Raw genomic sequence first — 16,051 nt, forward strand, 5'->3', positions numbered from 1 at the left:
TACGCACATTAAGTGTCTGTGGGGTAATGTGAGAACTTGATAGTTACTTTCAGAAAATTAGTATCTTTAAATTTATTATCCGGGAAATGCTCAAGATAATTTTTTGTCAGTCTATTTGTCTTTGTCCCCAAGAAAACGAAATCCACTAAAAAGAAAAAGTCATGACCGATTTGAATTCATCATTGCGGGCAGAAACACCGTTTATGCTGTGTTTATACACCGTTCTGTCTATCTTCATTGTCTGTGAGATAAGAATAAGGTCATAAAATGGTCACATGTTACATACTTACTGATAAAAAAAAATTGAAATCGTGATTGGACTCTCTTTGGAGTTAAACTTTGTTAGCAACATGATAGGAGTGTCTCTTTTCTTTGGTAAATAGCTATTTATTTCTTTTAAACTCGTACCATTTTTGCTGTTTAATAATTCTGTGCTTATAGTATATGATTATGAGTATAAATTTGCACTTCGGAATAATATACGCGATACGAGGAAATATTTAAAGTGTCATTGTATTCGTATTGAGTAAGAAGACTGGATCGAACTAGTTCATTCCGAAAATTTGAGAACCTTAATAAATCATATTGATGAGTACTTTGACGTATGCATTTACAAATATTTTATTTAATTATCAATCACTCTAAACTGATACTTTTAAGGACACTTTAACACTTGCAAGCTTATTAGTTATCTTTCTTTGCTTAAAGCGTGTGATTATAGACAACCTGTTTCAAATCGACCAAAAAAAGATCAAAAACATTCATTTTAGAATTGCATGCCTCAGTCTGTACGTTATACGTCCAATTAACCTTGTCCTAACAAATTATTGAAAATGTGTTAGCCGTGGCTTTTGGTGTCTTTTGAGTTGTCAAAAGATAATGTCACAGAGAAGGAATATACTATTAGGTCAAAAATTATAAAACTAAGTAGGGACATTACCATGACCTGTTTCTGGAATCTATTGATTGAATAATGTCACAGTGACACTTAATCCATTTTCCTTTTAATGACTTAAGAAGTAAAAAGCTGAAATGTGTTTAATTCGGTATTGACCTGTCCTATTTCCAATAGACGATCCCTATTGAGTTTAAGGTCAGTTGGTCATGTCACAATAACATAGTGTACGTTCTTGTCTGAGAAATAACAATTTAAGATGTGTTATACTTTGTAGGGACATTCTGCATGACCTTCATTGATTTTAGGTCAAGGTCGCATAACTCATTGATATGAAATCCTCGCCTTAAGAATAATCATAAGTGACACTCTATTGCAATAATACTTTTGTTTCATGGCTTGCAGAAGTTATTCCTATCCACGAAAAATTGATTGTAGAAAATTAGATAATAAAGTTAATATTTTAAACACATGTTCGCTACAAGACATAGGTCATCATTTTTGGTTAACAAAAATATTGCTGTACTTCTACAGTTATTGTATTGGTCGGTGTTAGCAGTGGACAAAACTGTGGCTCCCTTACCACTTGTTCACATCAGCATAAGTCGCCAGTATGCGGAAGCAATGGGGTAACATATTGTAAGTTATTATTATATTTCACATATCCATATGTTTATAGGCCTACGTAGCTTATCTTTACACGCAGACTCATTTTTAGGATAGTCTTATCAAATAAATTTCATATATTACATGTATTATAAATATGAAGGACGCTTAACCTGCCCTTTAGATACATGTACAAGGCAGTAAATTGTCATGTGACAGCATTTTATTGATAGTGTGGCGAGTTTCTTTCTGATCAAAAAAGATTCTCAAACAACAAGTACTTTTAAGGGACTCCATTGAAGGTTTTACTATATAACGCTCGATTTATTTTTTCGAGCTTTGCGTAACTGTCCGGGAAAAATGTTAAACTAGTTAATTCGAAAACAAGCAACAGAATAAAATGCTTATATCGTTATGATTAACAACCCATTCTGAATAAGGTTTAGTAGTTAAAAGTAAACTCTAAATAGCAAAATGTAAACGTTTTCACCTCAGTTGCTCTAAAACTGTTTATCATCTATTTGTTCTGTCAACACAAGAAATACAAATGTTACAAAAACATCGCTCATGGACAAACGTTCTTGCTCTTACGATTGTCCATGAGCGCAGTTTTTGTAACATTTGTACTGGTATTTATTCTGTTGACAGAATAAATAAATCATTAACAGTTTTAGAACAAGTTAACTTCACGAACAAAACTTGCTCTAAATAATCTGTTTCGTTAACACAAATAAACAAAATGTAAAAACGTTGTTCTTTAGTATTGATACTTTTGAAAAAAAAAAAGATAAACAAAATGTATTTAATGTATTTGTCGTTATAATCAACAGCCAATTATTGCTACCTGACCCACGCAATATGTATATATAAACAACAGCACCGTCACCTGGCCTTGGCCCATTCTGGTTCTTGTCACCACGCGACATCTGCTACACATATTGACCTCAAACACTGTGATTTAATCTGTGATGAAGAGCATCCCACCCGGCAGGTGTGTCTTAGTAACGGACAAACTTATGGTGAATATTACTGTTTTGTTTTTGTTTCGTTTTAATGTACGCAAACACATTAGAATTAATGTTAAATAGCGATTAAATTGTAGCTTTATTGGTGGAAGGACACCTCGGATGCCCCTTCGTGCCTTATTCATACAGACATAACCAGGCATCTGAGTAGAACTAGTTTCTGATATAAATTTCCTCACATACAGGTATCATTTTAACGGAATCCAAAAGGCAAGTGATTTGAAACCAGCCACTTAAAGTTTCATTAACCATTTTTCATGATCAAATGCTTATAAATTCAAGCAAATTGATATCTGAACAAGTCGTTCTGGACACTATTAATGCTTCTAATCTCAAAATCTCACCATACCATGTTTTAATGTTGAATTCAGTTTGAACCGATGCGAGAGGGCGTCGGCAGTACCTTGCATTAAGAGGCCATGAACAGGCTAAATCAAACCGAACATTTTCAATTTTGTCGTTTTAGTCGTTCTTTGGGGATCATTTCATTTTTCTTAATTTTATTATTCAATCTTAGTTGTTTTTGTTTTTTAAGTTGTTTATATGTGTTTTTTTTTTGTTATATGTATCAATTAACATTGTTATGTCATACAATTAGATCGTTTTTGCAATCTATTTATCATTAAAGATCCTGTAACACAATTTTGTCATGGTTTTATTTCATAAATATGATGCTCAAATTAAGATTTGTCAATATTGTAAGTTCCAATAAGCATTATTAATAAAGATATTACCCAATTTAAAATTTCATGTAGATAAAGGGAGGTAATTAGAAATTTATTTTCTATAAATTCTAAGTCAAATTTTCCAATAAGAAATGAATGCATGTAATTTATTGATTAAATATAATGTGCACAAATATTTGCAGTACACATTTTACATATTCTTGGATCTTTGAAAATTGTTTTATTTGCATAATTATATACATATATAATTTTTTGCGAGTGTGGTATACACACACTATGCCAGCCCGCATAGCTCAATCGGTTAGAGCGCGAGACTTGTAATCTCGACATTGTGGGTTCGATTCCCGGGCTGGCCAACTAAAATTACTAATCAGTCTTTCGGATGAGACTTTAAATCGAGGTCCCGTGTATGGGTGCTTAAACACTTGGCACGATAAAGAACCAGGAGAAGCTTCTGGAATTGGGGCATCTTTCTGTATCTGTAATTGCACTATCCTCCAAAAAATAAAATGACTAATACTCTTCTGGAGGACTCGCCCATATGGGCAACCGGTGGCGAGTATAAATAAACGCAAATACACACACACAAGTATACACACAGTAACAATGTCAATCACAAGACATACAGGATCTTTAATGTCAAATTTAATGAGCTATTGAACAATATATAATCATTTAACGTTAAATATCGCGCTTTAGCAACGATATGTTGTGTTGAAAACCCATATAAGAAGTCAAGTAACTTCTTATAAAACTGCTCTACTTTGTTTCTTTTTATTAGCATCACAGTGCGATGCTAACAATGCCATATGTAACGCTACACACAGTAACGGCACCCACTTGTCTGTTGTAAGTAATGGACCATGCCTCGACCTGCATAGCTCCTGTGTAGATGTAAACCACCAACATACATGTCCTCACACAAACGAATATGTATGTGCTACTAATGGATATACATATGGTAAGAATAAAAAAGAAAATACATTTGAACAAAAGACTTTGCCGAAAATACTTTGATCAGGTTATACATTCTATGTTATACATAGTTATGAAACATATAATCATGTTTAATTGACAGCATAAACTGGTATATCATTGTAAATATGTAAGTTAACTGGTTAAATATGATCTTTATGACATTTTAGTGATAATACCAAAATATAAGACACGTAGTCCTTTGACAATTCATAGAAAGCTATGCCAAAGGGTCGTAAGCTACTTTTTGTCTACGAAAGAAAGAATTTCAGAATGTCGAATTAATGTATATACAGCATTATTACAATCCCAGTGTACTCTTTTAATGTATAGCCAACGAATGCTACCTGAGAACAGCCCAATGCAGACTTTTATCTTCCCTCAACGCCGCTGATCCAATTGAGATTCTGCATGAAGGCAAGTGTAAAGACAATTCAACGGCACAGTCTAGAAATGTAAGATGCATTTCCATTTATCATTTATTCTGAAAGCTGAATTGCAAACAACTGAAGACATAATGCTTCCAGTATGATTTTACATATAATTCGTTCAAATTCTAATTTGGACTTGTACTAAATTAAATTTCATACTTTGCGGCTTGAGAATGGATTGTAAACATAGTTTGAAAGGTGTTTCTAAATTCAAATTTTACCATTGTATGTCTAAATGTTATATTCTGTTTAAGCCGATGCTTTGGGCGTAGATGGTAGCTTGCAATTACCATATCGTCAATGAACAGGCTCAGTCAAACCGAGCCAGTGCATTTTGTCGTTTGAGTGCCGTTATTTTTTCACTTTATTTGACTTTTTGATGGATAATAGTCTCAAGGTTATAAAACGTTTTTCAAATGACTGTCTCAAAATGTATGTTTTTACTGGTAATTATACATTCTGTCGAAGTTTATGACGATTCAGATGACTTAGATTTGAGACGGAGCTTTGGAAATTTCTTTATCACCTCGGACCCTAGCGATTACATGTATTTCTTATTGGAAATACAACTACGATTACATATCTTCAATACTCAAAAATGAAACAAAAACTTTTCGAATCTACGATATACTGTGTATGTTTTAAATAGTCCGATTTCGGTCTACCGATGGCGGAAGTGTGACTATATGTTTGCCCTCCTTCTGTTAGTCTGTGTCTGCAAAAACTAAATCCTGCAATAATTCAAAAAGGGCTTATAGCGACAACGTAACCTATAATATCCTTATCGCCTTTTCGTCTTGTCGCAGCGCCAAACGGCGCGCTGTCGTCTTGTCGTCCTGTCTCTAGCGAAGCACGCCAAACAGCGCGTTGTCGTGCGGCGCGTTGTCGAACTGTCGCTTGACTTATAACTCAATCCGTCGATTTGAACCGAGCGACAATGTGACATCGCGACAACACGCCGCACACAACGCGCCGTTTGGCGTACTTCGTGAGCGACAGGACGAAAAGACGAAAGTCTAACATCCTGACGTTTCGCGCGTTGCCCTGTTGTCGCTGGCGCCAACACAACGCACAAAAGCGTTCCAGTTCAGCCACCATACTAACGTGACGGCACATGTCATTATATTTTTTTTGCAATATTTCCAAGGGGGGAGTAATCGATATAGACTGAGGAAAATGATATATTCTAGTTATCCCCCTTGATAAATGGATAGTGTATTTCTTTCCGGGTGTAGTACGCCCCAGTTCTCGGGTTGCTAATATGCACTATTAACCTGAGAGGCATGTTAATGTTGTGGCTATAATCTGGATACATAGCAGCATATAAACTGTAGCCTATAACAGAATTTATTATTAATTTGCATGATCTTAGGAGATGCTTTGGTAGTTAGCACGGAGGAAGGTATTCTAGAACTGGTGTAACTCTCCAGGAACGATGGTTAGAAAACTACACGCCTATATGACTGAAATACTGTTGGGAAAAGGCGTAAAATCAAACAAACAAAAAAAGTATGATCTTAGAATGTGATAAAAGAAACATTTTGTCAAATTGCATATTGAACTTTTGGTTCTATGTAGCGCAACAATGCTCTCTCTTTTAATTGCTTGGTAAACATCTTCCGGCCTTATTTGTTTAAGTCATCAGTTATGAGGTATTTTTGTTTTTATTCTGCTCAAAATATATTTTTTAAACAGGTTGACTGTACCAAGTACGCGGACATGAGTTACGCGGGATCAATTCCAGTTGCTGTCGAAGGCGGTGTCGAGCAGATTGTCAAGATAAACCATTGTAACCATACATCGAACACATATGTGTGTGCTGATGGATTTACATACGGGAGTGAATGTAGTCTTTGTCATAGAATGGCAACAATGCATAAAATTAGTAAGTTACATCGTCAAAAATTATGTACGAGTAATGTCATGATTTAAGGTATCTAACCATATATTATAATAGCTATATGCGGTTTTTTGTGGGTTTTTTTATTTTCTTTTATCGTTTCTATTTACAAGAACGGTGTAATTGTTATTGAAGTGTGAAATTTGAATAAACATTCTCATATTGTGTTTTTACGGTTAAATTCAGTTAGGCATCCATGAATAAATGCTTTATTCCCGTTTCGGTAATATAGCAGTTGGAGATTTTTTTATAATTATAGCACGATATTTACACGTTTATGTATTTTGTTACAGCATACACAGAACTGAACGTTGCAATCTCGTATGATGGAAGATGTCATCATCAGATCATTATTGGATAGAAGCAGAGGTTTTCATGAAATGTGCATTGTTACATTGTTGTGTTATGAGAAACAAAAAAAACAACAACAACAAGACCATTGTTTTACAGTGTTTGCATTATTTTTAAAAATGATATGAATCTTTCATACATTTTGACAACCATACGAAGTTCATCCTTATTTGTTTTTCAAAAGTTAACGTCTTGTTCAAAGTGAGGTTCCTTTTACGCATGTTTAAGGAGTATTTGACAATAGGGTGAACTCCATGTTAATCCCAATTCTAAAAATTGGGTATTGTAAAAAAATAATGTGACTTTTTCGCTGATCAATGTTTGCACGAAAACATTATGTTACAGCAAAAAATAATAATTCACAGTTTCTGATCATTTCAAATGATTCAAATCTTTTTCTGAATGGTATTTTACCTTCGTAACTTTCCTTTTAATTTTTTTACCAGAGGTTCCTTTGAAGCCAAATAAATATTATAAGAAGGATTTGTTTGAATGTTAAGTCAGATGCCAGTAAAATAATTATTGCATTACGAGTCTGTTTTTCGTGACAACTTCTTAAAATGTTTTGCACGTCTTTGACACACCAGAACCCAGTATGGAATAATACTTCCACATAAACTGCATGAATACCCGATTCAAACACTTATATACGAAGAAAGGCAAAACGGTTGACTTACATTTTTTTTAAAAAATTCTTTCAATGAACAATCAAATAAAAATTGAAATCTAGCTCAGAAGAACTAGTTGCTGTCATATCTAAAGAAGTTTCTTATAGCATTTCTGCAGCACCGTTATCAAAATGTAGGTACAATAAAATGACAAATCTATACAAAATATCACATTTATTACATAATGAAAAAGTCAAAGTAAACTGTATACACAAACAAAAATATATCATACAAATGTAACAATATACATTTACAAAGATTCATTGGTCAATATGTTGATTATTTTGCTCGGAGCCAGACCTCGTTATGTCTGTCAAGGACTTGGTAGGGATTATCATATCCGGCGTAATAGTAAGGGTTCGTAATGTACTTGCTAGAATCATTTATATCTTCAGACAGCTCTAGAATATTGTTTTGTACCGTCGTGCCATTTGTATATCCTCCAAATACCCTGAAAATACAAAAGTTACATTCTTATAAAAAGCCAGCCAGGTCATTTTAAAGTGCAACAAAAATAACTTACCAAGATTGAATTCATATGTCTAGGAAAATAAGGTAACGTTTTTGCATAAGATAATCTTGAAGCATTGCAAATGAATGATGAATGAATGAATAATTTAACAATCAGTACGGCTAGATGTATGTAAGGTCACTCAAATATGCATGTTTATTTGACTTGTGTCTAAGGATATACAGCAGCATAATTTCATTAATATTTATAACTTGATGAGTTTTTTTTGTACAAAGCCACTATCTTAATTTAAAAATGAACATTCCTAGGAGGGTCATACATATTTTATAAAATAAAATGAATGTTCGTGAGTAATTGTTAATTCATTTATGTGCAAGCAAATTGCTCTGTCATCAAATGGGTTTTATAATTGTGATAAGTACCTGAGATAATAAACAATTTGTAAAAATGTATAGATTACAACTGATAATGATTTATCTTTAGAGCTGGGGGGGGGGGGGGGGGGTATTAACGACACTTAAGTTAAAAAAATGACTGTTCGGTAATAGACACCAGTACTAATATATTTCTGTTTTTATGAATAATTCGAGATTTAAAACAAAATTTGAAGGAATACACGTATCAAATAACACTGATGTGAAGCACGCGGCGAGTTATTACAGGTACCGCACAACATTTGACAACTGTTGTGCGTGGAAAAAATCTGGAAATGGGCTTACAGTCTCGATTAGATTAAATCTGTTCATGGGAGGTAATGGAAAAAGCTTTCACAAAGACTGAAAGACATTTTTATTCGACATATTTGGGTTTGACAATATCTTACTTCTTTCTTACCTGACATACACAGACATTTCTGGTAAGGTGGTGATGTAAACATCTTTTGCAGTGGGTTTTGGAGGAGCTTTCTGAAGGTCAAAAGGTATCATAAAGTGACACGTGAACGTGCTCTCACAGTCTGGGCCTTGTCCATGCACAACTGTGTTAACAACAGGCGCCGTCATTGGTATTTTCATGTCTTAAAAAAATAAAACAACAAAGACTCATTTCAAATAACACATAAGTCGTTTAATCATAATGGTTCTATGTTTTAAAACTCGTACGTTATAAAATCAATCTGTTTGATAGTTTATTATGATCACAAAGCTTTATAAATGAGGATTATAAAAATTGTTATAATGTTGAACGGTAACCCAGTGCTTTATCACAAAAGAAAAGTAATAAACATCTATTATTAGTTTTCTTTACATGCATTCGTCATTAAGAACATAATAGTGTATGAAAGAATGCAATTATGATTTAATGTGCAATTTAATATGAAAAAAGAACATGTGGTTGTTAAAAGAAATCTTACGTGCAGTATTGTTTCCAGATATGTAGTAAAACAGTTTGTCAAATAAATCTTTCTGGTCTTTGTCGCTGAAGTCCATTTTTGTTAAGTTAGTTGCCACCCACATTGAAGGCATATACTTCCTCAGTTCGTATGTCTTAAATGAAATAGACTCGGTCAGTTTGCAATGCTACATGTGACGATTGTATGAGTTTTTAATGAATATTGTTCATGGATTTTTTTCTCATTTGTAACTTGAGCAGAAATATTAAAGATCCTGTATGTTGTAATTAAGGATGTAACAACACTTAAGTGAAATTTTACATATATATACAATTATTCTTCTAAAATAATTTCCAGACATTCAAGAGTATGTCAAATATGAACTGCAAATATTTATACGCATTAAGTTATCATTAAAATATATACATTCATTTCTTATTGAAAAAATGGCTTAGACTTTATCGAAAATAAATTTCTAATTACCTCCCTTTCATTACACAAAAATGTAAATTCGGTAATATCTCTATAAATAATGATTTTTGGAGCTTACAATGTTAATAAATCTTTATTTGATCATCATATTTATGATATAAAACCATAAAAAATTGAGTTACAGGATCTTTGATATGATTCGCTTAAATGAAAAAAAAGTTTATCTACGATATTTTTTTCAGTATAATATCCTATCTAAGGGATTTTTTTATTATCTACGCCAACAAACTTCAAATGCTAAACTATTACATATTTGGTAGCTCCATATTTACACATATCTTTATTGAGACATTGGCGTTGTTCTTTGACGTCTAGAATATCATCAATCTATATGTCAGGGCTGACAAACTTTTTACCACTCAGGGCGAATACTTGTATTTCCGCCATTTTAAACTTGATAATTATCGATACTTAAAGGCAAATGAAGATAAAACAGCAGTCGATATAGATTAGATAATATACCTTGAAAGTTTCAATGACACTGAATTTAGGGCAATCAAGTTTGTGACAGAATGCTGGCTCATCGTTGGCGGGTTCTACTTCTAAGACATGCGGCAATCCAATAACAAGCTGACTTGTCCACATAAAACATGTTGCTATCGTCAAGAAATTCATTGTGCTAAATTCAATGAAAATGTAAAATTTCTTTTCGTTATAAATACATTTGGTGGATGAAGAACTTCTATGGCAAAGAGGACACACGAAGAGCAACGGGACGAAAGAAATAGGTGAAAATGCGTGCTCTGTTTCATTGAGCCGAATTATTAGACAAGATGGACATGCAACATCTCACAAACCAGCAGCACTAGCTTAATGACTAATCGATCTTCAACACTACAAAACTTCGAATTAGTGAGGTGTCAGCCATTTAAATACCTACAATAGGTAAGATGTCACTTTATTGTCGCTATTTGTATAATTTTGCTGTCGATTGTTTGCTTGATGTTACATTTTGATTATAAGAACAAATAGTTTCTATGTCTTGAACAGTGTACAAAATTTTATACCTTATAAATATGACATCATTTTGGTAATGAAAAAAGAGACAAACAGACGCAAAATTATGTCATGCTATATTTAATCATTTAAAAATCAAGTAATAATTCAAATAATTAACTTACAGATCGCTTTGTTCCAAACCTCTCCGGTAAATGATTAAATTATCGTAAACATAGCATTTATATCTAGTTATGAAGTTCTTAAATTTACATAAGTTTTCAGTCTGTCACGTTTGGATAAAGCTGTCGTGTCACGAGACCTGGCATTATGTTTATCTGATAGGTCATTGTTTTGTTAATAGACGTCAACAAGGGCCATATAATACGCCTTTAACATCGCAATAGAACAGTTCTGATCCATTGACATTTAAGTACAGATGAACTGTGATATATAGAGTCTAGATATTTCACATGATTTCTTTTCAAAGTTCGAAAGGAGTGTGTCGTTCATCAAAGATCAAGTGATATTTATTCTGTTTGTTTTCATAGTGGATATAATTGTTATGAGAAGAAAAATGATAAGATTTATTTGAACTGTATTGTACTGTATTTTTTTAATTAATAATGTCGGGTAAGATTTTAATATTTACTTAGTAACCAAGCAATAAAATATACCTTGTCAATGTTGCATTTTCACATGATAATATATATTATTTAAAATATAAGGGGCACTTAACACAAAGAAAATTGTTATGTGTGTGTGAGGTTGTTTTTGTTTTTTTATGTGATTTAAACGACATTGATGATGGATTTCATTTTGAATGTTACTTGAATTATAAAATTGCAGAGGGAAACTACACTTGTTTCAGTAAAATTCTTTAATCGCTGAATCAAAATAGCGAGTAATAATGGATGATTCCATCCATCCTCTTTAAAATTCATTGATTAATATCACGTGAGTGTTTGTTTAAAATAGTCCAGTATTTGTGACAATATTTATGTGTTGCAACTATGTTATTTAGGTACACGATGCACATATTGTCCTAGTGATTTTTTTTCTTTTCTATGGCATACATACCTTGGTAAATTATTTTAACAGAAATAATGATCACGACGTATTCAGTACTGTAGGACGCTACATTGTATATATCCATCATTCGTTCGAGAATACTGTTTTTAAAGTTCACGAGATGAAATAAAATTACATCTTACACAACAAACAGACAAATTTTCTTTTTATTTTATGCTTAAAAACAAGTTAAAACGAAATTTCCATAATTTTAACGTTAATATTAAAATTTGTTTCCCCCATTGAGAGCCCCATTTAGACGGAATTTCACATTAAAAACAAGAAGTCTTGAGCTGAAAAACAAGTCCGCCAATCAAAGTTAAATGACGGGGATATTTATTCATTTTATTAAAAAAATATGAATGATCGCTTGTTTTAATAATAAAAACAAACAATTCTTGTAGGAGAAAAAGTCCAACCATCCATCCATATCTCTATTACTTACTGCGAATTTATTTTAGACCTGGCTTTGTAAAATGTAAGCGGCAGCCATTTTTTAAAGTTGTGTATTTCATGGGAGGAAAATAATTGTGTAAGATTCAGAGGGATATAATTTGGATTTGTTAGTCATACACCTTTTTAAAAGAAAGAAAACTTATTTGAGGATTGTAACAGACAAAAAATAAGTGTTGACAGAAGTGAAAACATTCAGAAAAGGAGCTAGGAAAATGGAAAACTTGGAAGCTTGCTAAGGAACGCTGGGTTGTTTTACTTATTCTACGAGTGATGGCTGTCAATGCTTTTCAATTTTTCATAAAGCATACGGCAGTTATTGCTCGTAGTCTCCTGATACTTTAATATGCCCAAATGTCATCAAGAGCAGTTTTGCATGGGGAAGGAATGTACTTTTCAGACTGTAAAAACGAAACAAAAAAATTTAGAGACGAAATTTGGTGATTGGAATTTGAATGAATAGAAGTAAGTTTTCTTCTTTTTATTACTTTTGACATTTAAGTTATTTATCTATTTCAGCTTTGCTATTTCTTTTAACAGCCTGACATTGTCAGAATTGTCAGTAAAAATAAAATTGAGGTACCACATGGGGAAAATCTTAAAAAGTAGTTTCGTCATTGAAAAAAGTGAAATTATATTTTGATAATTTTCACTGTGAAATTATCAAATATAATTTTCACGGATAAATCAGTAATCCACTGAAAACCATAAAATAATAAAGAATATCTGCATAAAATGCATTATTTCACATAGGTGCTGTAGAAATTATCTAAATGCCGCTTAATTGAAAACAATCACTGTAGTTTTTGTTTTCCATAAAAAGAGATACCTCTTATAAAGTGGCTAGTAATCATGAGAAGGAATCTTATGAAAGTGTCTCTAAAACAATCGCTATATTTTGTTGTTTTAGGGTTTGGTCACACATAAAAAAACGATTCACTCAGTACTTATATGACGCTATGCATATGTTGCACTCTTTGTTACTTAACTAACATAAAATCACAAACGCATGCCAAACCGTTGATTTACAATTATTATTTAATATATTTCTCATTTATGTTACTGTCATATGGATTGACGATTAAGCTTTGAGAAATTATTCCTTCGAACAAGTACTTTAGACTCAAGACCATAAACAATAAAGGAGACACATAAGATGCATATTATTCTTGTTATCTTATTTATTTATTTATCAAAAGATTATTTAGAACAAGTCCACTACCATTACGTATTTTCATAACGAAATGATAAAAATCTGGAAAAGAACAAAAACACTATTTTCAGATAAAAAAAAACTTTATTTTAAAAATCTTAAAATAAACAAGCAAATCCATATTAAGTAGAAAATAAGGCGACTAAAAGTACATTAATGATAAATTCATTGTGTCAAAAACTGAATATTCAAGCAAAAATAAAGCTTACTTATATATAAATACAGAGAAAAGCAAGTACATGCATTTTAGAAAATCTCGTGCTGTGCAGACTACATTTAGTTTCCATGTAGGTGAAAATATTATCGAAACAGTGGATCGATATAAGTATCTTGGTGTTGTTCTTAATGATAAAGGGGATTTTTCATATCACTGTGAAGCTTTGGCGAAAGGTGCTGGTCGTGCATTGGGAAATATTATTTCTTTAAAATTCATAACTATAAAGATTGTGGATATAAAATCATTTACAAAACTGTTCGAATCATGTGTGATACCAATCTTAGACTATTGTGCTTCTGTATGGGGATTCAAACATTACCCAATCAATAGACAATATACAATACCGTGCTATAACCGCTATTATCTCGGTGTTCACCGTTTTCGCCCCAAAACTTGCACTTACTGGAGACACGGGATGGCTACCAAGTAACTATCGCCGTTGGATATAATAATACGATATTGGAATAGGCTTATTTTAATTCATGATAATAGGATTACTAAACGCGTCTTCAACATGGACTACAATAAATGCAGTAATAATTGGTGCAGTGACGTTAAAACAGTTATGACAAAATTGAACTTGGTCAGTCATTTTGAGAACAAAACCGTTATAAGCTTAGATTACGTTAAGGGACCAGGATAACTCAATATTATACGGATATTTTGGAAAACTGACATACAAAAAGTACCGAAATTACGAACCTATGTTACCCTTAAGGACAATTTTATAACAGAAAAATATGTACAGTTAAATTTGAATAAAAATGAAAGATCAATGTTATCTCAATTTAGATGTGGCATTCTACCGTTAAGGATTGAAACTGGACGTTATATCAGTGAAACACCAGAGCAGAGAATTTGTTTTGTTTTGTCCAGATAATAAAATAGAAGATGAAAAACACTTTTTAGTCCAGTGTCCCTTTTAACAACAACATCAGAGTAGACATTTTTAGTGAACAATTTATGAATGAAGATTTTATGAGCATGAACGATGATATGAAAATGAAATATCTTGTTGTAAGTTTTCCACGAAAAGTAGCTAAATACCTTTGTTAATGCTTATTGTAAAAGAAAGAAATCCTTATTTAATCGTTGAAATATTTATCCTGTAATATTGATGATGTGTACAGTATAATAATTTCATGTGAACTATTTATAATGTATATATGTTTCAGGTGACTTATTGGTCCATTGGGCCGGGTGTTATGTTAAATTATTTAATTTCGTTATTTGTAAACTGTCATACACATGTCACTATAATAAAATATTTACTTACTTACTTACTTACTTACTTACTTACTTACTTATATAAATGAGTTAAAAATTACAAAATAATCTAAATACTTTTTTGAAATATTAATCTGGTTAATTATTAATTATTAATATTTTTAAACAATTAGATAGTTTTTTTTACTCATTCCGTATTTACTAGTACATTAATAAACAAACAAGATTCAATACAAGATATAGTTAGTGTACAGTGCTATGATAAAAAAAAATGTTGATACTTAATATATTACAAGCGTAATCTTGTTTCAAATACATTTCTTATCTTTGTCATATAAGTGAAAAAACGCAAAGTTTAAAAAAAGAACAGAAACAAAAACGGAGAGACACAAAAGCAATGTAAACCAGTAAACCAAATATTTCACAAAAGCAATTGTCATGAAATGGTGGCTGTAAAGAGGAGCAGTTTATCAAAATGTAAAATTTGTTTTACACAAAATGCTTATGTCAACAAGCAATTATCATAGTATTGCAAGTTATCCATAAGTCCCCTACCGGTTAGAACCCCAGCAACATTCTGATGGGCCATTGGCCATTCATTTTTACCATTGAATGAATGAATTAAGTTTGTAAATAAATTAAAAAATCTTTAAAAGTGATCTCAGGAAACACTCTTTTATGAAGAGACAGACAGACAGACAGACAGACTGAATGAGACTCTAAAGTTAATTTGTTAAACATCCCTGTAAACAAAATATAACGTTTTTAAAGAAAAATTCGTAAAGAAGAGATAACTCTTGAAATAAAGATGCTAGATTTATGAACATTGTCATATTCATTGTGATGTGAGTGTAACAAAGAACAATTAAGTTTAAAGATACCACTTATAGTCACAAAGAAGAAATGTAAAAAACATAACAATTTCAAATACACCATGAAGAAATAAGAGAGTTAAAGAATGAATAAGAAAAATTTAAAATTTAAGGAGGAGATAATTCTGGGAATATGGGTTGTAGATTTATAAACCTTATCATATTATTATGATGTGGGAATTTGAAGTAAATCCTATAAGGAATGAAGAAGTTGGATTAAAAAATACCAAT

At 31.9% G+C, this 16,051-nt stretch overlaps 2 protein-coding genes across 2 annotated transcripts; one reads left to right on the forward strand and one right to left on the reverse strand.

Moving 5' to 3' along the window:
* Positions 1-219: 219 nt before the first annotated feature.
* LOC132733750 (ovoinhibitor-like) lies at positions 220-6,962 on the forward strand. The gene is made up of 7 exons (XM_060720430.1): positions 220-375; positions 1,430-1,534; positions 2,332-2,520; positions 3,994-4,173; positions 4,521-4,642; positions 6,314-6,503; positions 6,812-6,962. Exons 1-7 carry the CDS (start codon positions 351-353, stop codon positions 6,877-6,879), a joined length of 879 nt encoding a protein of 292 aa, XP_060576413.1. The 5' UTR covers positions 220-350; the 3' UTR covers positions 6,880-6,962.
* Positions 6,963-7,780: 818 nt separating this feature from the next.
* Positions 7,781-11,082, reverse strand: LOC132733707 (heme-binding protein 2-like). Its single transcript, XM_060720387.1, has 5 exons — positions 10,953-11,082; positions 10,294-10,450; positions 9,361-9,493; positions 8,844-9,024; positions 7,781-7,988 (listed from the first exon to the last, which is right to left on the reverse strand). Exons 2-5 carry the CDS (start codon positions 10,444-10,446, stop codon positions 7,817-7,819), a joined length of 639 nt encoding a protein of 212 aa, XP_060576370.1. The 5' UTR covers positions 10,447-10,450; positions 10,953-11,082; the 3' UTR covers positions 7,781-7,816.
* Positions 11,083-16,051: the final 4,969 nt, after the last annotated feature.

Source organism: Ruditapes philippinarum, unplaced genomic scaffold (assembly GCF_026571515.1).
Source record: "Ruditapes philippinarum isolate M1 unplaced genomic scaffold, ASM2657151v2 ctg4024_1_1_1_1, whole genome shotgun sequence".
NCBI classification, from domain to species: domain Eukaryota; kingdom Metazoa; phylum Mollusca; class Bivalvia; order Venerida; family Veneridae; genus Ruditapes; species Ruditapes philippinarum.